The sequence below is a fragment of the Prionailurus bengalensis genome, chromosome B1 (assembly GCF_016509475.1).
Source record: "Prionailurus bengalensis isolate Pbe53 chromosome B1, Fcat_Pben_1.1_paternal_pri, whole genome shotgun sequence".
In the NCBI taxonomy this organism is placed as follows: Eukaryota; Metazoa; Chordata; class Mammalia; order Carnivora; family Felidae; genus Prionailurus; species Prionailurus bengalensis.
The window spans coordinates 164,672,278-164,699,359 of NC_057344.1; the positions used below are offsets into that span (position 1 = coordinate 164,672,278).

Consider the following 27,082-nt stretch of genomic DNA (forward strand, 5'->3'; position numbering starts at 1 on the left):
CCTGCAATAGACTCATGCTAATTTGCAATATACGAATACCATTTTCTGCAGTGTGCTCATTACTTTGCACCGTAGAGTTGCATTTGACTTAATTGTCCCTGACTTCCTAAATATGAAGAAAACATTATTTGCCCACCTACAAAGAAAGTCTTCCACAATCACACTTAACTACCGAGCATTCCATGTCATCCTGCCTCTGACTCGCGCCACGTATTGAGCACGAGTTTCCTGAGTTTTCAACATAGCTAGGTCACTGTTAGTTTCAAGGACTCTCTCCATTGTAGGCAAATCATAATAAATCATATTACGTCTTTAGGTCTATCTAAAATTAAAAAAGAAATGGGAGTATGCGGATGACATTGGATGGAGACCAGTGGTTCTCAATTAAGTTGCCCTAGTCCAGCGAGAGATCATAGGTTGGCAAAGGTCTCTTGACTTCTCTGACCCTACTTCCCTGTAATATCCAGGCTCTTTCTTCATAGTCGTCCTGGGGCTAAGAGAGTGAAATTGCTATCTACACTCACACCTGTCTTCTTCCTTCCCTTTAGATGGAGGAAGAAGGGTCCAACACTGGGATTCTCCCCTAGACAGTGAAGCAGATTGAGAAATAATGAGCTAGTGGGATTGCTACCAAGTCCCCACAGATCCCAGCCAATCAGGCAATAACAGGAGGTAGTGTGATTACCCAACATTCCTTTGGGTCTCCTCCTCCTACTCCTCTCCTAACAAGGACCCACTCATCCTATGAATGCCCATGCAAATGCCACCCTTGACTCTCTCGAGCGAAGTGTGTCTCCTTTTCTGCTGAGACCTCCAACGCTTGGTTTACACAGTCTCATTACAAACATACCATGAACCACCTAAGGGCAAGAACTTTTTTTATTCACCTTTTTATCCCCAGCACCTAAAACAATGCCTGTAACAGAGTAGATATTTTTCAAGATGAAAAATGAATGAATGAGCAAAATGTCTAAAATCTTTAAAAAAAAAAAAAGCCAAAGTAGCAATAACTTCACAATAAGGCTACTGGAGATTGAAAGGAAATTGCTGTGATTTCATTCACAGGTGAATATGTTACAGGTTTTTTTAAAGTATACGTGGAGAAAAAAGTGAACATTTTTGTCCAAAGAAGATGGCAGAAAATTAAAAGAAGCAAAAATACCAAGAAAGGAAGGAGAATATGAAAAAGGAATAAAGTAGTGATTTTTTTTTCTCTTAAGACACGGCACACAGGTGTGAACACCTGTACGTGTACATACAAGCAAGTATACATGGTAATTTGGCAGCTTGAATGATATACAGAGAGAAGAAAGGGAGATACATTCATGAGCCAAGCATTACTTTAAGCAAGTTAACATATTTTTTTTTAATTGGGGATTTATTCACTCATTGAGAACGTACCACGTGGCAGGCATGATGTTGGGTGATGGAGATACAGCAAGAATAGCAGATAGCAAATATCAGAAGAGCAAATACAAGACAGCACCCCTTTGGACCTTCCAGCCAAGTGGATCATAAACGTGCAAAGAAATGTTTTAACGTTCCAAATGGTGGTAAGTGCTAGTCTCAGATCATTGTGAAAGAGAACTACAGAGGGGGAAACGAAGACCTTTTGATATACATGGTCACAGACAGACTCTGAGAAAAATCTCCTTTCAGCTGAGACCTGAAAGATAAAGAATGAGCTATGCAAAGAACCAAAGGAAGGCTTCCATGTTTATGAAGGAACGCAGGCAAAGGCTTCAGGGTGAGGAGTAGACAACAGACTAGCGGAGGAGACCTTGGCAGGAGGTGAGGGTGAAGAGAGAGGTAGGGCCCCCTCCTCTCTCTCTCTTTCTCCTTCTCTCTCTCTCTCTCTCTCTCACACACACACACACACACACTAGTTATTTGCACATGTCTACATTTTACAAGAGCCATTATTTTCCCTTTAAACTTAAAAATTAAGAACAATTCTTCTTGGAAAAAAGATAACTTGCATTCCTCTTACTCGTCTTGAACCTGGTTGAGTTGATTACGAGTTGAATTCAGCTCAGAGTCTAATTGCTGCATGTCCCGATCTCGATCTTTATGTCTCTCCTTATCAAACGTGTCCTGGAATGATACACAAATCAAAATAGGCTTGAATACAGGAAACAGCATGATGGGTTGCAACACATTATTCTGAGCCAAAGAAATCAAGCAGCAAAGAACACGCGTGGATAGGTCCATTTATATGCAGTCCTACTGCGGGCAAAATTAATTTAGAATGATAAAAATCATGGGGCGCCTGGGTGGCTCAGTCAGTTGGGTGTCCGGCTTCAGCTCTGGTCATGATCTCACAGTTCGTGGGTCCGAGCCCCACATCGGGCTCTGTGCTGACACCTCAGAGCCTGGAGCCTGCTTTGGATTCTGTGTCTCCCTCTCTCTCTCTGCCCCTCCCCTGCTTGTGCTGTGTCTCTCAAAAATAAATAAATGTTAAAAAAAAATTTTAGAATGATAAAAATCAGAAGAGTGGTTGCCATGGGGGAGGAGGGAGATGACTGGGAAGTGACACAGGGAATGCTCCGGAGAGATGGAAATGTTTTATAAATTAATAGGGTGTGGGTTACATGGATATATGCACTTAGCAAGCTATGGATTTCATTGCAGGTAAACTATACCACCATTTTTTATTACACTTCAATTTTTTAAAAAGACATTGAAATATCATCTCATATCTATAATCAGAATAACACCCATGGGGTAAAAATCTAAGCGGCACAGGAAAATCCTCAGGGGTGAAAAATTTGCTTAATAACAACTGACATCTATGGAGTACGTACCCTATGTGAGTGGTTGCTGCATGTTTATCACATGGAATTTTCAAAATGGCCCTAGCGGGTCAGCAAAAGCATTGTCCCCATTCAGCAAATGAGGAAACTAAGACATGGAAGTTTAGGTAACGCACCCACGACCATAGAAGAGCAACCAGAATTCTACCCGGTGACCTCCAGGCAGGAAACTTTCCACCACGGCCTCTTAAGGCTGCCAAGAAAAGCCTGCTCTAAATGCTTTCATTTTAGAAAAGAACTTATGTAAATGCATATAAATATTTAAAATCACGGGGCGCCTGGGTGGCTTAGTCGGTTAAGCGGCCCACTTCGGCTCAGGTCATGATCTCATAGTCTGTGAGTTCGAGCCCCACGTCGGGCTCTGTGCTGACAGCTCAGAGCCTGGAGCTTGTTTCGGATTCTGTGTCTCCCTCTCTCTGACCCTCCCCCGTTCATGCTCTGTCTCTCTCTGTCTCAAAAATAAATAAACGTTAAAAAATTTTTAAAAAAATAAAAATAAATAAAATCACGTTGACTAATATTTAATGATGCCAATGCCTTAAATGAGTTATGTATTCTCTTTCCAGTGTGGGGCTTCAACGGTTCCAAAGCTGACACTTTTCCCACAGAAATCACCAGCATCAATCGCCAATTATGATGCCCTTTGTCAGCCTCTGAGAACTAAGTTTTCTTTTCACGTTGGAAGTTTTCCATCAGTGTTATTTCACTCTTTCAGAACAGGGAGCTTTCCCCATCTGGTGGTCTCTTCCTCCTTCTGAGGCCCCATGGTACCCCAACTGTCGGTGTGACTACTTTGTCATCCAAAAGTTCCTATTTAATGCCTAGTGTGGGCAATGTCCTACATGTAGGACATCACCAGTCCCTTTTTACAGCTGAGGAAGCAGAGGCTCATTCATTTGTCTGCTGTCACCCCACTGGTAAGTAGGCAACGCTGAGATATGAATGCAGGTCTGTTTGAAGAGACACCTCAACCCGTTACGCCGCACAAGACTATAAACAGAAGCTCACCTTTGGTACCTGTGTCCTAATCCCCTAACTAGAGCTGAGTCCCCCACTGGGTAAAAGCTGCATCTTCTACATGTCTGAGTTCCCAGAGCCTGACCTGGGTGCTGAAAGACAAGGGTGATCCTTTAGCGTGCCTACCTGTAGAGAGGGGACCTTGCTGTCAACAGTGTTTCCCAGGGAAGCAGCAGTAAAGGAAGCCTCCAGCCAAGGCAAAAGGCGCGATTTGATTATTTCCACACCATCATTGTGTCCTCCTAAAAGAGTCCACAAATCAGGTCAGCGAGAGAAGTTTAGCCACACAGGGAGAGAGTACAGAGAAGAGAAACAAAAGAAGGGAGACGGGGAAGCACAGGCCATTCTCACCTTCTTGGGCAGCCGTGGTGAGGATCCTGAAGAGTTGTCCTTGCACTTTGGAAATTTGTTCAATGAACTCAAGGCAACGATTGAGATTTTGATCACATGTGTTTGTCTACAAAGCCAAAACAGAAGATCAGTGCAATTCTTCCCCTTCCGGGACCCACCGCAGGTAGACAGGGGCTACCCTGACTTTACGCAGGGGCTGCCTCGCTCTGGTGGGCTCCCATGTGCAGAGACCACCATGTGTTGACCAAAACCTGTCTCTCTTTCCTCCTGGGCGCACAGCTAGATGGCTTTCCCCAGCTTCCCCAGCAGTCTGCGCAGCCGCGTAACTGAGTTCCGGTCAAGGGGACAGGAAGTGATTTGTGCCACTTCGAGGTGTGACCCAGAAGAGATGGCAAAAGAGATGGCCCAGGCCATATGGCACATGCAGACTAGTAGGGGAGGGAAGAGTGTAGACAGTTACACACAGTGGAATAGTAAGTCTCGCCAGACCGGTGAGCCCCAGGTCTACTCCAGAGCCCATGGTCTTGGAAAATCGGGGAAGACTTCTGAGAGGAAGTGAAATCTAGGACAGGAGACGTTGGGCAGACTTGGAGAAAAGGGCAGTTCCAGTGGTTGTGAAACAACAGAACATGAAGAAGCCAAGAGGTGGGCCTTTAACTATTATTCTGCTGTTTTCATCTCCTTGGTGGGTTTTTACCATTTCCTCGCGAGACAAACCTCTCATTGATTCTAACACTAAAGGAAGGAACACAGCTACACGCAACAAACAAATCACGTGGGTGTAAAGAGGCATAGATTTATGTGTTATCTCCAGCCACGGTAAGGCTCAAGCAGTGGGTCCCTCCTGGGCGCCACAAATCCCAAGACGGGAAGCAGGGTGTGAAGACGATTAGAAACCAGAACAAAGGGGCGCCTGGGTGGCTCAGTCAGTTAAGCGGCCCACTTCGGCTCAGGTCATGACCTCACAGTTTGTGGGTTTCGAGCCCCGCGTCGGGCTCTGTGCTGACAGCTCGGAACCTGGAGCCTGCTTTGGATTCTGTGTCTCCCTCCCTCTCTGCCCCTCCCCTGCTCATGCGCTCTCTCTCTCTCTCTCTCTCTCTAAAAATGAATACATATTAAAAAAAAAAACAAAACTAGAACAAAGAGGAAAAGTTTAGATAACCTGCAGGCAAAAGGCTACAGGTCAAATGCATACGTGTGGTCAACAAGAGAAGTGGTTCAGACGGGCAGTAAGCTCCTTGTGGACAGAGGCTGTGCTGGCCTGGTCACTTATGGCACTCCCAGCCCTGCGTTCTATGGTCTCTATGGTCAAACCCAGTAAGTACTGGAGGGACAAATGACAAGAAGACTCACGCCCTCTGTGTTTATTGCATACCTCCCACGCACCGGGCAGGGTCAATGCTTTGCATACATAAGCTCGGTTAACCCCCTCAACACTACACTGTGAGGTAGGAGTACCACTGTTAGCATCCCCGTTTTCAGATGAGAAAACTGACGTGCAGAGGGGCTAAATAACTTGTCCGAGGTTACCCAGCCAGGAAAATGGCAGACCTGAGACTGGAGCCCAGGCAGCCTGTTGCAGAGCCCATGCTCTTAAGATCATGAGAAGTGCCGGGAGCAGGGGGAGGACAGGCTGATGTGACACGAGTGAATGGGGAGGGCCAGCAGGAAAGGCCTCCCTGAGGGGGAGACACAGAGCCAAGTCTGGCCGCGGATTCCTGACGGAAGGCTGTGCCACGCTGTGGAAACGGCAGGGGCAAAGGCCCCGTGGCAGAGGCAGGAACAACTTAAGCCACCTTGGGAACCAAAAGTAAGCGCGTGTGGCAGAAACACCGAAGGTGAGAGGGCCAGGGAGGAGTTTGGATGGCATGGACTCACTGCAACCTGGGTGCCGCCTCTGGTTTACATCCATGCCCGGTGGATAGCACCCGGGGACAAGTTCTCTTGTGGCGCCTATTTCGGATGCAGCCGTTTGTTTCTGTCTCATCCTTCTATCCCCTTCTCCTAAAGAGACTAGGAGCTCTTTTATTTTTTTTTTTTAATTTTTTTTTCAACGCTTTTATTTATTTTTGGGACAGAGAGAGACAGAGCATGAACGGGGGAGGGGCAGAGAGAGAGGGAGACACAGAATTGGAAACAGGTTCCAGGCTCTGAGCCATCAGCCCAGAGCCTGACGTGGGGCTCGAACTCCCGGACCGCGAGATCGTGACCTGGCTGAAGTCGGACGCTTAACCGACTGCGCCACCCAGGCGCCCCGAGACTAGGAGCTCTTTTAAAAAATTACTTGGTCTTTTGCCTGTTTGTATCAGTTGCCGCTAGCATGCATAACAAATGGAAGGGCCCCAAAATATTTGACAAATGAATGAATGAAGGAATGAATAACTTAACGGCGTAAATGTTGACATAATCAGAACACTTGGAACCTACAGCTGAACAGCTGTGTCCGTCCCTCCCTTGTTGAACCAGCCGCTCCTTGACCTTGCTGTTTCATTCCTGCACTCATCACAGTGAACCTGTTGCTTGCGAACAGCCTTTCGCCCTCTGGCTGGGTCACGCCATTTGCTAAGTGGACAGAGAATGGGGCCCGGGGGTCCAGCAGACCTGAGCGATTTTCTCTGCTCTGTCACCTGCCACCATGCTGTGCGATCCTGCACAGGTTAGTTAATCTGTCTGAGTCCGTTTCCTCTCCAGGAAAATGGGGATGACACCTTGCAGAGTGTGTTAGGAGAATTAAATCCCAATAATGCCTCTCTAGCGTCTCAGAGACAGAAGGCACTCAACAATCTGTACCGATGAGGTAGAGTGTGGTACTGAAGGGGGCAATGGTAGAGGATAAGGTAAGCCTCATTTCAAATATAGTTTTACACTTACTCACTGTATTCTCTTAGAAAAGATATTTTAAATAGGAACCCCTGTTTACTCATACTGAGGAGGTGGCCGATCTCCCGAGCTAACTTAGGTGCATAATAATTCAAAGTATTGCTGTAGTATTATTACCATATGCTCCTATGCCTTGCCCAGTGCCCGGTACAAAGGAGGTGCCCAGAGGAATGTTTCTTAAGGGGGTTTGTTCACACAGCTTAAATAACAGAAGAGAATACACGGTGGGAGACAGCTTCCGATCCCAAGACCTCTCACAACATGCCGCAGCTTCTAACACAAAGCACCACGCCAGACACGATAGAGTCACGTTATTCTAACAATCACTCCAGCAAAATGAATAGAGCAAAGATATGAACTAATTGTGCTGTCTCCTAATTCCAAAGCTCATCCCTTCCTAAATCATTGAGTTCCTATCATTCATAAGGCGTTGGGCTGCTGGCTCAGGAAACAAAGCTACCTTGAAAAAATTAAAAGTTGCCTGCTGTCGATGACAGCACCAGCTGGGGACACGAGATGGAAAATGGGAGACGCCCAGAGAGGACTAATGGTCACCTTAGAGTGTGCCAAGTGCTCTAGGGGGATGGTGAGCTGTAGAAGGAGCAAAGCTCACCCTAGTGAGCAGGGAGGGGTAAGAAATCAAGATATTTCAAAAGGAGGAACGGCAGGTACCAAGACAAGGAGCAGCAAGGTAGCAAAGTGGAGTACAGGGTCCGGAGACCAGATAATGATAAACTTTATACGCCCCACGAAGGGCTGTGGGCTCTAGCCCATCACTGAAAGATTGAAGGGGTGGGTTGAGGAGGGCGGTGATATGGTCCCATTTATTCTGCATTTTACGAAAATCACTCTGGCGGAAGCAGACAGCTCTGATGGGAAACAGATAGGTGGGAACAGAAGGGTGGGAAACAGGTGCCAGAGGAATTTTCAGTGTAGGGGACCCGCAGGACCTTCAGAGAGAGCTGTCTAGTAATAGTACCCAACAATTATTGAGCGCTTACTTTGTGCCAGCCAAGCCCTGTGCAAAGTGCTCTAAATACAGTTTCATTTAATCCTCAAAGCAACCCTACAAAATGGATACCATCTGTGATCCCAAATCCACCAAGGAGAAAAAAAAAAAAAAAACGAGATCTTAAGTAATTTGGAGAAAAGGTGGTCGAGCTGGAAATTAAGCCCGTTCCTGCAGCCTTTGACACAGAGCCAAGCTCGCATCCGTGGCACTGTATCAAGAGCAGCAGGAAAGGCATCTGGATCTCAGCCGAGCAGTGGGGGTCGGAGGTGTGTCTCTGGAAGCCTTCAACAGACGGAGAGAGTGGAAGGAGAAGGTATGTGAGAGTGGAACTCACATACCGTGAGTTCGGTCAAGGGCAGAGTTCTCTGGACAGCATGCATCTCCTGGGTCAGTGAGTCTACTCCCTGCAGGCACAGATATTTCCGCAACAAAGTTTGCTTGAGGCGTGCCCTAACTTACCCTAGATTTTCCCACCTGTGTAAGAAATGACGGGAACTTGAATAAGGGCAGTGGTAGCAAGAGGGGAAAATATGGGGCGTATTCAGTGGATATTTAAAGGTAGAATCCTGGGAGTGTGATGAACCCATTTGGGAGGCATGATGGAGAAAGGGGCCCCAAGTTTCTGACTTGGACCACAGCGGAGAATGCGGTGCCATTGCCCAACCAGAGGACCCAAGTGGGAGAAGCAGCAAGGCTGGAGAGGGGAAAACTAGTCCTGCTGGGTTCGTGTCGGGTTGGAGGATGCAGAGTGTCCACAGGGTCCTGGTTGGAAAGCTGGTGGTTGGTTACTCAGGTCGGGAGCTCCGCAGAAAGCCGCAAGCTAGAGATAGATTTGGGGGTCACCGGCATCTGGGAAGTAGCTAAAGCCATAGAATTTGGTGCATCAATTGCTGCAGAGAAATCAAGGAGATAAGGACGGGGAAAAAGAAGTAGGACTCGGCCATCCAGTGGCCTCTGGTGACCATGATGAGAGCAGTGACAGCAGAATGGTGTGGGGATATTTGCTGCATTTCCAGATTGCACGGGGTTGAGGGACAAATGGGAGCAGAGAAGAAGCAAAGACAATGAGGACACGTGACTCTTTCAAGAAGTTCCCAGGTGCAGAAGGAGGCCAGCAGGACAGTGGCTTCGCTCCGATCCCTTCAAGGTCTTTGCTCTCTTGCCCAAACAGAAGCTCCTGATAATATCAAGCCTAAATGTTGCCTGGTTTCCCAAATCCTTCATAACATGCCTCCGCGTGACTTGTTGAGCCTTACTCCCCTGCGCTTCCCTCCAGCAACTCTCTCCACCCCAGCCTCGCCTTTGCACACGTGATGCATGTGCGAGAACCACCACCCACCCTTTCCCGTCCTTACACGCCTTTTACCAAGCAGCCTTGACTTGTTAACATTTCTCCTTGTAACAGCCTGATCACCCACGCCTTTACCAGTGGTTCTCTCCCGCCTTTGGTTCTACTCCTGACCTTGAAGCACCTCCACAACGTGAAAAAGAAAAAGCTTTCCATCACTGCGTTAATAAAATATATCGCTGCGTATCTTTAATCAACTTTCAAACTGAAGTTCGAAGAGCACAAAATATACTGATTTCCATTCTAAGAAACCTCAGTCTCAGGGCGCCTGCGCAGCTCAGTTGGTTAAGCATCCAACTTCGGCTCAGGTCATGATCGCGTGGTTCATGAGTTCAAACCCCACATCGGGGTCTGTGCTGACAGTGCAGGGCCTGCTTGGGATTCTGTCTTCCTCTTCCTCTGCCCCTCCCCTAATCGCGCTCACTCTCTCTCTCTCTCAAAATAAAGTTTAAAAAGAAAAAATAAACCTCAGTCTCACACACATAAAATACACTTCATATATATTAGGTGAGAATTAACAGTACAAAGGATTCATCGCAACATTCCTTTAAAACATGAATAGGGGCACTTGTACCCCAATGTTTATAGCAGCACTTTCAACAGTAGCCAAATTATGGAAAGAGCCTAAATGTCCATCAACTAATGAATGGATAAAGAAATTGTGGTTTATATACACAATGGAGTACTACGTGGCAATGAGAAAGAATGAAATATGGCCCTTTGTAGCAACGTGGATGGAACTGGAGAGTGTTATGCTAAGTGAAATAAGCCATACAGAGAAAGAAAGGTACCATATGTTTTCACTCTTATGTGGATCCTGAGAAACTAAAACAGAAGACCGTGGGGGAGGGGAAGGGAAAAAAAAAAAAAGGCTGGTGGAGGGGGAGCCAAAACATAAGAGACTCTTAAAAACTGAGAACAAACTGAGGGTTGATGGGGGGTGGGAGGGAGGGGAAAGTGGGTGATGGGCTTTGAGGAGGGCACCTGTTGGGATGAGCACCGGGTGTTGTATGGAAACCAATTTGACAATAAATTTCATATTTAAAAAAAAAACATGAATCCTATTGCAACATTACATTATTTACCTGACTTTATTTTTTAAACTTTTATTTAAAAAAAAAAAAAGAATTTTAAGGGGAGCCTGGCTGGCTCAGTTGGTTAAGTGTCGGCTCAGGTCATGATCTCACAGTTCGTGGGTTTGAGCCCTGAGTCAGGATCTGTGCTGACAGCTCAGAGCCTGGAGCCTGCTTCAGATTTTGTGTCTCCCTCTCTCTCTGCTCCTCCCCCACTTGCCCTCTCTCTCTCTCTCTCTCTCTCAAAAATAAATAAACATTAAGAAAACTAATTTTACATACAAGAATGCCATTCCAAACCTGCCAGTTAGAGAATTAGTAGATGAGCAAGGAAAAGAAACGATGACAGTAAGCGTGTAGAGACTAGCCTGAGGGATAGCATTATGTAGCTGCTTGCAGCCAGTCATGGAAATTCACACATGGGAAACAAAAGCCTTAATTTCTACCTCCTTTTTTCCTTCTGTCCAGCACATGTGTATGAGAGGGGAGGGGCACAGAAGGATGGCAGGAAATGGGCACTGCACGTGAGTGAAATTTCATTATTACACCTTCCCTCCCCCTGGAGGAGATAAGAGAATGAACTTGGCAAGCAAAAGACCTAGTTTCAAATCCAAGTTCAACCCTTTCTACTGCAGTGACCTCAAGCAGGTTAGCTGCCCTCCTGAGGTTTGGTTTCCTCATCTGTAAAATGTAGAAAATAAAACCTGCTATTTCATAAGTTCTTATAAAGTTTAAAGGCAATAACGCATGAAGAGTGCTTTGAAAGCTTTCAAGTCTTTGAAAACCTTGATGATGCGGGTTATAACAGGCTACAACTAGTCCTCCAGGGAAGTGGCTGTCCCGTACTCGGGCAGGCTTTCAAATAGCTCTGTTTCCAAAATCAACCTTCAATGTTACAGCATGGCTGACTTTGCCACAACGCACCAGCTCCACAACAATGTTTTAAAACCAGAATACTGAATTTCGGGTATAAGAGGAGTAGGCTTATTTATACCCCAACAATTTAGCAAAAGCTTCTATTTAGACCTCACCACTGGGATTTTAGTGTCTTGACTTGCGGTTAATATGTCTATTGGATTTCTTTCATTATTATCCTTAAATATTAAACAGTGATGATGTTGCCATTAACAAGTTTGTCCAAGATGAAAATAAGAAAGGACTGTCAACAGCCCCCTGTTAAAAATAAAATAATCTGGCCCTCTGTTGAAATAATCTGCCTCAATCACTTGTCAAGTTCTTTCACAACCACGGATTCATCATGAGTTGCTGTGGCAGAAACCGTGGCCCCAAATAAATATTCCACCTGCTCTCCATTTGTCAGGCTCCTTTACAATGAGGTTGGAGCCACATAACAATTCTTCTGGTCAAGGGAAGATGAGTGAAAGAGGTGTGTATAATTTAAGCGCTCTCTCTCTTTCTCCCTACAGATCTTTGAGGTCCCTCGATGTGATGGCTGCTCCGCCAGATGGAGGGCACCTGACACGGAGCCAATGGTGGAAAAGAGTTGCCATCATATTATGCAGAAAACTTCTTTTACCGAAGTTCAGACACTAAGATTTGGGGTTTTATTCATCACTGCAGCATAGGAGGGAAGAGATAAAGGGAAAGAAATGTTTTCTATAAATTTACTAATTAGGTAGAATCCCCAAGAATGTAGAAGTATGTTCACTACAGGGAAGGGCAAAGGCAGCCAGGGAGTCTGTTTGGTGACACCATAGTAACCACAACAACCTTTTGTACTGAGAATCAGGGATATTTTGGCATGGAGACAACATCTATTTCAACCACAAAGATTATCTGAAAACCGAGGAGATGCCTCTTTGAGATCTCCTTTTTGTTTTTGTTTTTTATTTGAGAGAGAGAGAGAGAGAGCACTGTGGAGAGGGGCAGAGGGAGAGAGAGAGGATCTTAAGCAGGCTCCACGCTCAGCACAGAGCCCAATGGTGCTTGACACAGGGCTCAGTCCCATGACCCTGGGATCATGACCTGAGCCAGAAATCAAGAGTTGGACGCTCAACTGACTGAGCCACCCAGGCACCCCTGCAATCTCCTTTTTATGTACTGGTAGTTGATATGCTGTTTTTGCTTAAGAGGGCAGATTTCTATAACACAAGAAAGTAATGCAAGAGGGAGCATTATCAGCTCTCCCTATTATCCCCATTCACATATCAAATAATCAAAAGTTCCCAGAATGTAATGTCTTGGTGTCTATTAATTTACTTCAAGATATGGAATCTTGTCCTATCATAGGGATGGGGTTATCAAGGGTGTAGTAAGAACTTACCATTTGCCCCCTATAATTACATACGGTACATTTTAAAAAGTAATAAATCTCGGAGCATCTGACCAAAGGTAACTCCCTAGTTCACAAGACTCTGCGTGGAAAGAAAAGCACCTAAGGAGGAGGAAAGTTGCAGCCCAGAGCTGACCTTCTCCAGGTACTGCTGACATTGGACAGAGGTTAATTTCTCATCTTAATATCTCTATAGAGTCATTAATAATCAGAACCCAGTTCTGCATAGGTGGGTGTTTGACCCTTTCACAAAGTTGACCAAGAAGACCATGCAGATGTTGCATGATCAATTGTGGGCATTTGGGGCCACATACTCTTACTTGAATCTGCAGAACCATTCTCAGGGTCGGACCTTGTTTACTGAATGTGCCAGCATAGTTTACAAGGGGCTGATTCTTGCCTAAAATATTGCCCAGCTCTGTCCGTCCTCCCTAGAATTTCTAATTTCCCCAGCATGCTGCAGCTAGAGCAACCTTGCCAAACAATCCAAACATGTGTCTTCACCGCATGGTGCTTTTAGTTTCCCTCCATTGCCCCCAGGGTAAAGTCCAAACTCCTTAACACACCGTCCAAGACCTCTACCCTCTGGCCGCAACCACCCCACGTCCCCAGTGTCATCTCACTTCCATTCCTTGCCGTGAACTATTCACAGTCCCCCTACATAGGCCGGCTTCTTCATGCCTCCCTGGTTTTTGCACAAGCTGCGTCCTCTACCCCTCATCCTCCGCTCCAACTGGAACCTCATCATTAAGATGAAACTGACATTTCTATTCCTAGCATCCAGCACAGATAGACATATCATAAACTTTGAAAAAATATTTTGTTGAATAAACTAATCGATAAAAGTACACCACCAAAGCTGTAAATACAGAGTGTCTAGGCCAAAGGTTCACAGATAGCAGAAACTAAATAACCATTTGTTGAGTGAATTCTTAAGCTCTTAATAACTAGCTCAGGTCTTGGTTCAACAAGAAGGGATTATCGATGGCTCTCACCAACATTCTCAATAGCCACAAAGGAGGAAAAAACAATCCTGAGAGTTACATGTTTGCACCAAGCTGTCCTTGAACGGCCGATGGAACCCAAGTTTTAAAGACCAAGCAATACAATAATCAGCTTCTCTTTGATAACTGAAAGAAAGTGAATTGGCAATGTTTGCTGTTGTTTTTATTATGTTTCTCTAGTGGGGTTTTGAAAACTATTCCTTCTTGAAATTTTTTTCAATAAATAAATTTTAAATAAATAAAGTTTTTTAAAAAATCAAGCAAACAGTGGTTTTGCCAAGGCCCCAGAAGATTGCTGGATGTTATAAGATTAAAAACCAGTCAACAGGGGCGCCTGGGTAGTTCAGTAGGTTAAGCTGCCGACTTAGGCTCAGATCATGATCTCAGGGTTCGTGAGTTCAAGCCCGACGTTCTGTGTCTCCCTCTCTCTCTGCCCTTGACCCACTTGTGCTCTCTCTCTCTGTCTCTCAAAAATAAATAAACATTAAAACAATTACAAAAAAAAAAAAAACAGCCAACAAATAAAAACCAAAGGCTTTGGGGCAGAAAATTACATTTTTAAAGAATTTACTGTGTCTGGCAATATACTTAGGACAGAGTGAGAAGATAGGGCTGATGGACAGATTAAGGGAGAAGGGATAGGAATCCATATGAAGGAAATTAGATGAGGGAAAGCTAGAAGAAAACCTAGCCAGGATCCAACTGTTAATCCAAATACTAGCTAGTTTGAAGAAAAATAAAATGATCTGCATTGTGTTTTAGAACTCATCTGCTCAAATCATTCATCTTGTTCACTGAATAATAACAGTTTCCCAAAGGGTAACTTGGATCACATCCCTAATTCTAGACTAGTATTTATGGCCTTTTATTTTGCTTGAGTTAATTAGAACTAAATCAATGTGGTCACAGTCAGCAAAATCAACTTTCCACAGCAAACATAATTTAAAACTTTTAGTGAACAAACCTCTACCACCAACATTTTAACAAATATAGCTTTGCTACAATGAATACTCTTCACCTTAAGGTTTCAAGACAAAAATCCTTGGAACTAGTAAAACAAACTTGCAGCCTTGCAGGAAAGCTCTTAGCAGTTGACCCAAACCCACACTGCAGGTGACAAGACACCGAATAAGTCTAGATGTAACCTAAATTTTAGTAAAGTAGTATATAGACATTTTCTTATCCTCTCTCTTTAGTGATACACAAGCAAGGAAAAACTGTTAAAAAACACTTGCACCCTCTGAATTATGCCCCTAATTGGAAATCATGTCTTTTGCCCTCAACGCAGTTTTAATAAAGGCTGAATTAAAGATATCTGGGGATCACTTTCAACTCTACACTGGATACGAGGTTTCAAGAAGAGAAATGAGTCCAAGAACCCAGGTGTCTGGGAGAATGGTGGTGGCATTCAGTCAGTCATTATTTATGAAGCAACTGCTGGGAGCCATGCATTATTCCAAGTGCTGACAATACAGTGATGAGCAGAAAAGGGAGAAATCTCTGCCCTCTGGAGCTTACATTTTAGTGGGAAGAGGGGGGAGAAAAGATTGACAATAACATAAAAGAACAAGTAAAAATTAGATGTAGCTATTACAGAAGAAATAAAGCAGAGAAGGCACACAGCGAGTACCAGGAACGGGGCTAGGAGACTGAAATTGTAAAGAGGGTGGTCTCTTCTAAGAAGGTGACATTTAAGCAAAGACTTGAAGGGGGAGATAAGGTGAAGACATTATTCTCGTACTGAAATATACTTTCCAGGCAGAAGGGAACAGTGAGTACAAAACGCCCTGAAGCAGGAGCCTGGCTGGCAGGCTCTAGACTCTTCTGTCCAATCGGGTAGCCACTAGCCATATGTGACTATTTGGAATTAAACTAAACTTAAATGAAATTTAAAATTCAGTTCCTCGGTTTCTACTTGCCACAATTCAAGTACGAAAATAGGCCACCATATTGGACAGTGCCTGTATAGAACGTGTCCATAATAGAAAGTTCTATTGGACAGCTTTACTCTAGAGCAACAAGACCAGTATTGTTGGAGTAGATTAAGGGAGCAACAGATGAGGTCAGAGTCTAAAGGAGCACAGTTGTGTAGGGTTTCGATGGCCATTGCAGGAATTTTGGGTCTTATTCTGAGTAGGCCAGAAAGTCTGGGGGTTTTATCAGAGAAGTAACTTGATCTGACTTGACATTTAGAAGAATCACCTTGAGATAGTGTTGTAATAATCTAGATGAACGATGATGGAAGGTAGACAAGGGTGGTTCCAGCAGAGGTGGTAAAAGGGTTCTGTGAGAATTTCAAAGTAGATGCCAACCAATTAAGCTGGTGAAAAGTTTGGGGGTATGACATGATGAAGACCGTGAAGTCAGGAAAGAGGCCGCTGTTCGGGCCATGGGCAAGACTAAGGTAGGTTTTAGATTGATTTGATTTTGAGATGACAATAGCACAACTGAAAATACAGACATGAGGTTCATGGCCATATGTGTAAGAGAGAAGCAATAATGGAGGCCCAAGAGAAGATTCCTAAAGTCTTGACGAACTGCCAGAGGAGGGAAGTGGGTAAGGCAAGGAGAGAAATTATTAGAGCCTTAGAAGAATGGCGGTGTCCTCAGTCAAATGCAACAGAGACACTAGAGAGCCAGAGAGAAACGATCGCCTGGGGAAATGGCCGCAGATTTTTTGGAAAGGCATTGGGTCTCGAAGAGTGCGGTCTTTATAAAGGTGGAGGGAGGGACTTGGCACAGGGGAGAGATTCTAACTGAAATGCTTTCGGTGACAACCGAAAGACAAGTGGGATGGACCACTGTTACTGAGAAAGTTAAGTGTGATAAACGTTGGCATTTCTCAGTACTTCTGAGCAGTTTCTAAAACAATCACTTAATTCGACGCAGACAAACGCTAGAGTTACCTTTGTTAAACAATTAACATTTATTTAATGTTAAACATAAACATTTATTTAAGCCACAGGGTAATAACAAGAGAAAAAGAAAAAGAAAAAAAGAAAGAAAATGCTGTAAGATGTAATAAGAGTAAATTTTAATTTTCCTGCAATTTTGATGGGAGAAAATAGTCACAGAGCTCGTTCTTTAGAAGTGGGTAAAGGTGGTAAACACTGAACCCTAGTAAGGGGGCAAGGGGGAAGTTGTTGCTGTTCTTTGAGCTCCCGTCCACCATAGGAGCCCTGGTCAAAGGGTGAATGGGATAGCCCAGAGACTCACACAGCATCTAGCTGAATTTCCTGGTGGGACTTCAAAAACAAACCAATTTAAATTGTTTAAAAATTGAGATTGGGACGTCTGGGTGGCTCAGTCAGTTGAGCGGCCTTCCTCATCTGTGGTCATGATTCCCAGATTCGTGGGTTCGGGCCCACGTCCGGCTCTGTGTTGACAGCTCAGAGCCTGGAGCTGCTTCGGATTCTGTGTTTCCCTCTCTCTCTCCCCCTCCCTTGCTCATGCTTTGTCCCTCTGTCTCAAAAATGAATAAACATTAAAAAATTTTTTAATAAAAATAAATGTAAAAATTGAGATCTGAAAAAGAATTCTACATATCATCTGGTTGAGTCTCTTCTATGTAACAGATGAGATACTGAGGCCCAGAGAGGTGAAATAAATTACCCCAGATCGTTCAGCTAGTTCTATCTAGAGCCAGACCTAGAACTCGAGTGGGGTGGGGATGGGGGCTGATTCCGGGTCCACGAGTGCCCAGCTCTGTCTGCCTCACCGCTGCACTCGCCACACGAGTGGGACTGTCCTATTTAAGACAGACGGATCAAATCCACCAAGTGCAACGCTGAGTTGTACTTAATGTGCGGGGATGGTTAACGCTAACCACAGTGGGGGTAAGGCTTAATGAGACTTGAAGAGCTCTTATGGGTTCGACGACAGAATATTTGCTTCCTACAAATGCCTTGGCAACAGGCCTCCGGACATCTGCCTTGGTGTCGAAACTGTGCCCTACCTGCCATGCAGATCAGTACACAAACGAAACCAGCAACGTTGACAAGTGTCCATTTCACTGACTTCTGGCTAACAACTCCTGGGAGTATTTTTATAAAAAAAATACATTGTGATACAACCCCTGAGTATCCTCCGGGACTTGCGGAAAGGCAGGACAAGGGGTGTAGTAAAAAACTAATTCGAGTTGGGGGTAGGGAGGTGGATTGCTGGCGGAGGGGATGGAAAGGAAAGTGAGTGGTAGGCTGGGGCAGATCTCTGGCGGACCGCGGATCTTTCCCGTCGCTAGGGCCGCCAGCGTCCTTGGTTACCGCTGGGCGGAATGAGCGCTCCGGGAGGGGACTCCAGAGTGCGCTCCGCAGGCCATGCCAGCCCTGCGCCGCCTGGCGCCGCCGGGAGAAAAGGACACCAGCAGACCGGTGCCCTTCCTTCCTTCCCGCGATCCGGGTCCGAGACTGGGTCACGGTTAGGAATCACAACCTCCTGGCCATTGCTAAGCGGCCTCCCCCAGCCAGCCCTAAGAAACCCCGGCCGAAGGTTCTGCAAAGGAATCAAAGCCTCCCGGGGCTCTCCCACCCCGACTCACGTTGTAGTCCCTCAGCCAGGACTCTAGCTTGTCGTGCATCGATTGTAAAGTTTCGCTCGAGACCAGTTTTCTCAGATTTTCTGCCATCGCTCCCTTTTTCACTCGGCCCTGTTTTGGGAGATGGAGACGTGGAGGGGACGAGGCGGTGGCCTCCGCACGACCGGGGGTGATGTGGCCGGAAGGGTGTTATTTTCCTGAGGGGCTCAGAGCGCGGCTGGTTCTTCCATCCTCCCCCTCGGGTCGGACCGGGCAGGGTTCGGGAAGCCGGGGGGGAGGTGCCCGAGGCCACAGCCGCCGCGCCTTATCCGCTGCCCTGCGGTGTCCTGGTTCCCGGGCGGCTGCCCGGAGCCGCAGGCATAAATACCTGGGCGATTATTAAACAAACTTTGACGTGGGCGGGCGGCTGCTAGGGACGCGCGCCCCGAGCGCCTTGGCAACGCCAGCCTCTACGAGCTGCAGGGACAACAGCTCCCACCCAGGGCCCACCCAGCCGCCCTCCCGGCAGCTCCTGGGTCCTGGCACCCGCCCTGGAGCAGCTCCTGCTCCTGCTGCTGCTGCTACTACTGCTAGCCGAGGGCGAGACCACCCGAGGCCCCTGAGACTCTGGGTGGGCTCTGGGGCTGGAGAGGCTAAGACTACAGAGTCCTCCGTCCCTCGATGGACTAAGACGCACCCGCAGGGTGGGCTGGAGGTAACCGGAGGCCTCTTACTTAGGAAGGCAAAGGTTGTTTGTCCATTGACATTGTGGTTTAGGCAAGCACCCGTTTCACCCCTTCCTTTATTTAACTTCTCAGACCTTCAGTGGTTCCTTTGTAACACTTAGGATTCGGTGGGTCAAGTCGGCAGATCTCAAGCTCCAAGATGTTCACCAACTAAAGTTCATCCCTCGAGTTTAGGAAAGATTTGGTAATATTTTTAGAATCGTCCAGCACTCCAAAGTTTCATTTAATTCTCCTTCTCTAACTGAAACTTTGTGAAAAATCAGACCAATTTGGCACTAGGTCAAAAGGGTGTGTTGGCCACAAGGACAGTTTCAACTACTTCAGAAATAAAACCATTTCAACCATCCTTAGAGCACTTTAGAAACCCTGCTTTTAGGGGCGCCTGGGTGGCTCAGTCCGTTGAGCATCCAACTTCAGCTCAGGTCACGATCTCGCAATCTCGCAATCTCGCAATCTCGCGATCTCGCAATCTCGCGATCTCGCAATCTGGCAATCTCGTGGTCCGTGAGTTCGAGCCCCGCATGGGGCTCTGGGCTGGTGGCTCGGAGCCTGGAGCCTGTTTCCGATTCTGTGTCTCCCTCTCTCTCTGCCCCTCCCCCGTTCATGCTCTGTCTCTCTCTGTCTCAAAAATAAAATAAATGTTAAAAAAAAAAAGAAAAGAAACCCTTCTTTTATATGCATCAAATGATGAGCTGAGTGTAAACCATCCTTTTCTAGTCATTACAACAGCAGGGGTGGAGCCGGGCCTCAGCTAGCTAGTTTGGTTCAGTTCTCTTTCTGCAGGTACTTGAAAATACATGAACATTGCTCATGTCCCAGGACAGTAATACTCAGAATTTTACCACCTCTTTTTTTCTTATGTCTCTTAGTTCCAGTAGTTTTACTGTCCTCCAATAAAAATGAGAGGCTCGTAAAATAAATAAAGAAACAAATAAATAAATAAATAAAATTGAGAGGCTCGTTTCCGGAGCCTGTGTTCCTACTATTTTCTGTACCCAACAAAATCAGAACTATAAAAGTTCTCATCACAAGGAAAAAATTGTGACTATGCATAGCGATGGATTTTAACTAGATTTATTGTGTGGGTCATTTCAGAATATATGCAAATATTGAATCATTATGTTGTACCCCCGAAACTAGTAGGATGTTATATGTCCTTTATTTCTCAGTAAAAACAAAAGAAAAAATAAGGGCTCTAAGGGTACGTAACATACTTTATCATAGTAGATTATTAATTACTAAAGTAAAAGAAAAACAAACCCACTAAATATTCATTAGAAACTTTCTTCCTTTAAAAAAATAAAAAGAAGGAGGAAGAGAATGGAGAAAAATCCCACAAATTTCTTAATTTGGAGCCAATAACTGCATGTTTCAGTAGGCAGTGGGAATCTTTGAACAGTCCTGTTTACTTATTCATAAAAAACAATTTGGAATATTTACTTATGTCAGATTAGGGGTTAAATTCTCTTCCTTGCTGTGGGCTCTTTAACTGCTACTCCTTGGTTACATTATCTACAAACAAGGGATAATAGTTCTTAATCCACAGGATTATTAAGAGACCAAAATGATTTGTATGAAGTGTTTAATAGTGTTTGGCATATAAAATAGTAAGTGCTTCATAAAAGTATGATCATTATTACTACAATGTAGATCACAGTATTATATTTAATAAAGAAAACTAGGTTGGAAACAATAGGGTAATTGTTGGGCAAATCCTTCAATGAAACGTTGCACAATAGAAATCTTATTACTGAAGAGGGGTGCCTGGGGGCTCCAACAGTTAGGCCTGGGACTTTTGGTTTCAGCTCAGGCCATGACCTCATGTTTCATGAGTTCAAGCCCTGCATTGGGCTCTGCACTGACAGCATGAAACCTATTTGGGATTCTCTCTCTGCCCCTCACCTGCTTGTGCTCTCTCTCTCTCAAAATAAACATTAAAAAGAAAAAGAAATCTTGTTAATGAAAAACATCTAGTATCCGGGAATTCTCACTATATAAAGTGAAAAAAGCAGGACACGGAATTATATATATTATATATGTGTTATATTATACAATAAGCACCCAAAGCATAATTGTAGATTATTTTAATTTGCTCCTTTGTACTTTTCTGGTTTTCTGAACTTCTACCATTAACACTAATTACTTCTGTGAAAACTCATTCAGAAGCAAAGTTACCCGAGAATTTTGCCACCTTCAGAAAAATGTTAGCCAAAATATCAATATTTAAGCTGATTCAAAACAGAATGCTTTTTGACCAACTATCCAAATGACTGATTTAGTAGTCTTATAGGGTGTTCAGATAGAATGGATCTTTGAAATCTGTTTAGAATTTGCTACCTGATATTATTTATCTCTCCATATGCTCTAGCCCTACAGGTTGATTCAAGACCCTTAAGGCCTGCAGTCATTTCGTGTACCTCTTGGTTTCCCCAGAACTCTGGAGCATGTGCTTATGTGTAGTAGGAACTTCATGTTTTTCGATAACAAAGCTGCATAGTCATCAATGACCCAAAACAGAGGAAATGTGTTATGTATTTATTCATTATTTACTCCCCACTACATCTAAAAGAGGATCTGAGATAACTTACAGTAAAAGACTTATAGAAATATTTTTTTAGTGGAAAAAGCAAACATGCCCCCAATGTAAACCTGTGTACTAAGATCGAGCTTCATTTAACATTTAATCTGTACCTCGTGGAAGCCAACTCGGAAAGGAAAATGACTTTTATGATTATTATTATTTGAGTTTAAAAGTACACACACATACCACTTCTTTGAATGGAAACACCTGTGCCTGGTACCGATTCCACAATAATGCTTATCCTTTTCCAAAGAGCCTAGAGCAATACAGATGATGGTGTCTCTGATACCTCCCCCACTTTTTCTAGAAAATACAGAAGCAGTCTTGATATGATTGTTTCTTGCAGTCACCTTTCTTTGATCAATGCCAAGGGGGTAATGCTAGAACACCTGTCATCAAAGAGAGGGCCGAGCAATTGACATCCCGTTTCTTAGCTCTCCGGTGACGTTACTTGATACAAACTTGGAACTTCCATACCAGAATAAGAACAAGTGGACATCCTCATAAGTGCCCTTAATAATGATCCCCTCCAGAGAGCTTTTGATGGGTGCTGGCTAGCAATCTAAGAGAGAACTAGAGCCTGGAGTGCAAACAGTCTGTGTTGCTAATGAAAGAAGACTCCATATGCTTCAGATTACAACTATGCAGACAATTAGGTTGAAATTCTATTTTTAAACCCTACTTTTTTATACATGGAAGAACTATCAGATTAGTCAAAGCTCTATTTAGACGATACTTTGATGCTCTAATTTTGTCTCAATTTGATTATTTTAGGATATTATCGACTAGGCGATTATTTGGAAAGAAAAAGGAAACTCAAGTTTTTCTTTTGTCGTACACTATCCGGTACTTTGAAAAAGTTGAAAGAACAATAAACTTGGATCATAATGGACATTCTTGCTTTATGTCACCCTCTGCCAAGTGGTCAGGTTTCTTGTGACTTTACATAAGTCTTTTTTTTTTTTTAATGTTTTTGTTTATTTTTGAGACAGAGAGAGACAGAGCATGACTGTCTCTTAAAATCTGCTCAGCTGATTGATGCAGGTAAAATTCAGAGTGGACAAAATGAAGGACTTTTAGAAAGCCTGTTCCATCCAGACATCCAGGGGAGGGGCAGAGAGAGAGGGGAGACACAGAATCCGAAGCAGGCTCCAGGCTCCGAGCTGTCAGCACAGAGCCCAACACAGGACTCGAACCCACCAACCACAAGGTCATGACCTGAGCCGAAGTCAGACGCTTAACCGACTGAGCCACCCAGGCACCCCATTGACTTTACATAAGTCTTTAATCACTCTGAGCCCCATTTTTTCCCCATCTACATACTGAAAAACGTGGACTAGATCAGCTTTAAGATCTGTTGCAGTTCTGACATCCTTTAGCACTGGTTGTTCTGTTTGTTTCTTTTAATACACTGGTTAGGTTCAGACTGAGCAAATCTCACCCTTTATTCCAATTTTTGGTTCATAAATTCAGTTTGGGTCAGGCCTTGATTCAGAGAACATTTAGTCAGTCACCAAAAGTGGAGCATTTTTCTTGAGTACAGTTTATTCTGCAGGCTTGCTGGAATAACTAATATACCTAACCTCCAGGAAATAGACAAGGGGGTTCTCTATAGTTGCACTTTCAATAAATTTAAACCCAACTGAAAGTGACAAATTCTTCCAAACTCCCCACCACCACCCCCAGTCTCTCAGAGCTCATCCAGCTCTTCTTCATGCTTTCTTTCTTTTACTTGTGGACATGTTAATATTGTTGCAATTATCACACTGTTCTAAACTTGCTTGTCTGCCTCCTGGATAAGCTTGTGAGCTTTTCTTTTTTTTTTTTTTTTTTTTTTTTTTTTTAGAGAGAGAGAGAGAGAGAGAGACAGAGCATGAGTAGGGCAGGGGCAGAGAGAGAGACACACAGAATCTGAAGCAGACTCCAGGCTCTGAGCTGGCTGATGCACAGAGCCGGACGCATGGCTCGAACCCATGGGCCGCGAGATCATGACCCGAACCGAAGTCTGATGTTCAACCATTGAGTTTGTGAGCTTCTTGAAGAAATGGGACAGAGGCTTGTTTAGCTTTTCCTCAGCACATTAACAGACACATTCTAGGCCCTCTGTAAAAGTCTGTTGAGCTGACTTGTTACTAAAAAGTGAAAGAAAGAAAAAGAAAGAAAAGAGAAAAAAGAAAGAGAGGGAGAAAGAAAGGGAGAGAGAGAAAAAAACAGAGAGAGAGAAAGAAAGAGAGGGAGGGAGGAGATGATTGGCTGCTTTTTACCTGATGTCATAATCCTGTTGAGACAAAAGAAAGCAAATTTAATAGCCAGTTGGTTGTTTTTATGGCATCATAATTCTACCACCCAGCCAGGAGCCATCGGTTCTAGAGAAGTGTCAAGTAACAAATGTCTGGATGGAACAGGCTTTCTGAAAGTCCTTCGTTTTGTCCACTCTGAATTTTACCTGCATCGATCAGCTGAGCAGATTTTAAATTTGGGGTTTTAAGAAGCCAGCAAGATTAACTGAGCCATTCAGTGTAGTGAGGGGCGTATATGTAGGTCCATGCTACACTAAATATAAATATATGCAATAAACTACAAGGATATACAGTGGGATCCTCATCATAATTTCCAGTTCTTCCTCACTGAGGACGGTTGTGCACCCTTAGTGTGCCTAAAAGAATACTCTTTTCTGCTCTGGCCTGGTTGCTTTCACAGGCGCCCCTGCTCCCCTTCTGTGCTCTGTGCTCTTCTTGGCCTACAGCTGTCTGTATTAGGACCTCGCTTCTCTCTCTTTTTTTTTTAATGTTTATTATTATTTTTGAGAGAGAGAGAGAGAAAGGGACAGAGCACGATTGGGGGAGGGGCAGAGAGCCAGGGACACACAGAATCTGAAGCAGGCTCCAGGCTCTGAGCTGTCGGCACAGAGCCCAATGCGGGACTGGAACCCGTGAACCGTGAGGTCACGACCTGAACCGAAGTTGGACTCTTAACCAGTTGAGCCACCCGGGCGCCCCAAGGACCTCGCTTCTTTAGGTTGGGACCTATTACCACCTGAAGAAAGTCTTTTAAACTTTTCTCACCCACTTGCAAGAAATTTCCTTTATTTATTTATTTTTTTTAATTTTTTTTCTTCAACGTTTATTTATTTTTGGGACAGAGAGAGACAGAGCATGAACGGGGGAGGGGCAGAGAGAGAGGGAGACACAGAATCGGAAACAGGCTCCAGGCTCCGAGCCATCAGCCCAGAGCCTGACGCGGGGCTCGAACTCCCGGACCGCGAGATCGTGACCTGGCTGAAGTCGGACGCTTAACCGACTGCGCCACCCAGGCGCCCTGAGGAGAATTTTAATATATCACAACTGTATCACCTTAGCACCTAAATAACTCAGAGCATTTGTAGCAAATACAGATTAGGAGCAGGGGGGAAAGGGGCACCTGGGTGGCTCCCTCGGTTCAGCGGCTGACTCTTGATTTTGGCTCAGGTCATGACCTCACGGGTTCATGGGCTCGCGCCCCGCATCGAGCTCTCTGCTGTTAGCGCAGAGCCCGCTTAGGATCCTCTGTCTCCATCTCTGCCTGTCCTGCACACATACTCTCTCTCAAAAATAAATAAACATTAAAAATAAAAAATAAAAAAAAAGAAGGGAGGGAAAGCTGATTTGGTGTGATTTTCGAGAGCCACAATATACCCCTCATATCTAACCCAGGTTTCCATTATTATAATGGAATATTGAGGCATCCTTGCTTTCAACCTTTTCAGCTCTGCCAGCTAAATGCCATGGCAAATACTTGGCTCTGTGAAAATGGCCATTGAAGGGGTGTACTTAGGATACGTGAAGCTGTTGCAAATGTGCATTATGGGTATGGTCTACACTGTAAGATGTCCTTAAGCATCACAAGAGAGGATCTGGGACAGCACGAAGGCAGTCCCTAAAATGAAGAATGTGGAAATAGGTTTTTTTCATCACATTTGATCAGAATTTACTGAATTTCTCGTGCAACCAAACATCTGCCTTAATTATAAGGTAGGATTAGACTTGGTTCCTGCTCCTAAGCATCTCACAATCTTTTCAGAAGACAGATACGCAACCATAGGTCAATGTGACACGTTACAATAATATATAAAATACTCTGTGGAAATACTGACTCTTCCCTTACTTCCTCCTCCAGCCCCTAAAGAAAGGCTCAGAGGAAGTTATGGAAGAGAGTGACATTTAGAGCCAGCTCTGGAAGGATGGAGAGAAGTTCACGGAGAAGAGAAGATGGAACAGAATGGACAGTAGCAAAGAGGCATGAAATTGCCTGGAGAGGCAGAGAATGATGAATGCTCGTCCAGCGTGACTATAGGGTATTCAGGGAATCAGAGAAAAGACTGGAAAGACAGTCCTGGATTCAGCTGTGGTAAGTCCTGTATATGAGGCTAAAGAAATTGATCATTATTTTGTAGGCAATGGGGAAGCAGCAAACAGCTGTAAACAGAAAAATGATATGTTTGAGTCTCTTTTTTTTTAAAATTTTTTTTTAATTTTAACGTTTATTTATTTTTGAGACAGAGAGAGACAGAGCATGAACGAGGGAGGGTCGGAGAGAGAGGGAGACACAGAATCCGAAACAGGCTCCAGGCTCTGAGCAGTCAGCACAGAGCCTGACGCGGGGCTTGAACTCACAGACCGCGAGATCATGACCTGAGCTGAAGTCAGACGCTTAACCGACTGAGCCACCCAGGCGCCCCATGACTCTCTTTTTTATATCATGTTGGAGCTCCTAGAAGTGAAGTTTGGGGCCGTGCTGGACCCAGAAAAATGCTTAGGAGACACAGATTTGAGGGTTAATGACGTTCTTCTCTGGAGTAATGCATAGTGAGCATCAGCATGAACATACGTCAAAGACACTTAGATGCTAGTAATATTTTTTACCCAGTAGGACAAATTAATCTCATATTCACTCATCAGAGTTATTAAGTACATATCGCATACTTGGTTCCCAGTGTGTTCAAGATTTGGAGCACAAAAGTGGCAACCCATTGCCCCTGCTTTGTAATGCATTTGTAATCTACTTGGGAGTGAACCATACATGCATGAAAAGTAAAATAACACAAAACAGTGTATTATTAAGTATCAAGGGGGCATCACAGCAAATCGGTGCCATAACAATTACAAAGAGAAAGCAATAATGATTAGCTGTAATTTTCAGGAGGAAGTGGGACTGAGGCTGGTCTTTTAAAGAGGGTTAGAATTTAGGGAGGTATGCATTCATAAATAAGACAGATGGGCAACTAAAGAAATTCCCTTGTACAGGGATAAATGTGATCACAGAGGCCTGCTGAGGATCACACAGAGGGCCACAAAAATCCGAGTTTTGTGATGAGGAGGAAGATTAAGAAGGGCTTCCCAGAAGAGGTATCCCTTAAGCTGAGTTTTGGTGGACAAGTAGGAGAATAGCTAGATAAAATAGGGAAATAGCCAC

At 44.5% G+C, this 27,082-nt stretch overlaps 1 protein-coding gene and 1 long non-coding RNA gene across 7 annotated transcripts in view; one reads left to right on the plus strand and one right to left on the minus strand.

Moving 5' to 3' along the window:
• The window catches only part of SPATA18 (spermatogenesis associated 18), a 35,885-nt gene extending 17,203 nt beyond the window's left edge, over positions 1–18,682 (minus strand). For 2 of the 6 annotated variants that reach the window (XR_006296188.1, XR_006296187.1), the window contains exons 1-4: positions 18,329–18,682; positions 4,182–4,287; positions 3,957–4,072; positions 1,991–2,094 (exon numbers count right to left, since the gene is read on the minus strand). Coding sequence is in view for 4 of the 6 variants with exons in the window: in XM_043572676.1 (XP_043428611.1) it covers positions 1,991–2,094; positions 3,957–4,072; positions 4,182–4,287; positions 18,329–18,415 (413 nt within the window). In the remaining 2 variants the exon portion in view is untranslated. The other 4 variants (XM_043572676.1, XM_043572677.1, XM_043572678.1 and 1 more) reach the window with 4 other exon arrangements.
• A 111-nt stretch (positions 18,683–18,793) lies between these two features.
• LOC122468333 lies at positions 18,794–22,523 on the plus strand. The gene is made up of 2 exons (XR_006293211.1): positions 18,794–19,052; positions 22,406–22,523. It is a non-coding gene; the product is annotated as an uncharacterized LOC122468333 (long non-coding RNA).
• Positions 22,524–27,082: the final 4,559 nt, after the last annotated feature.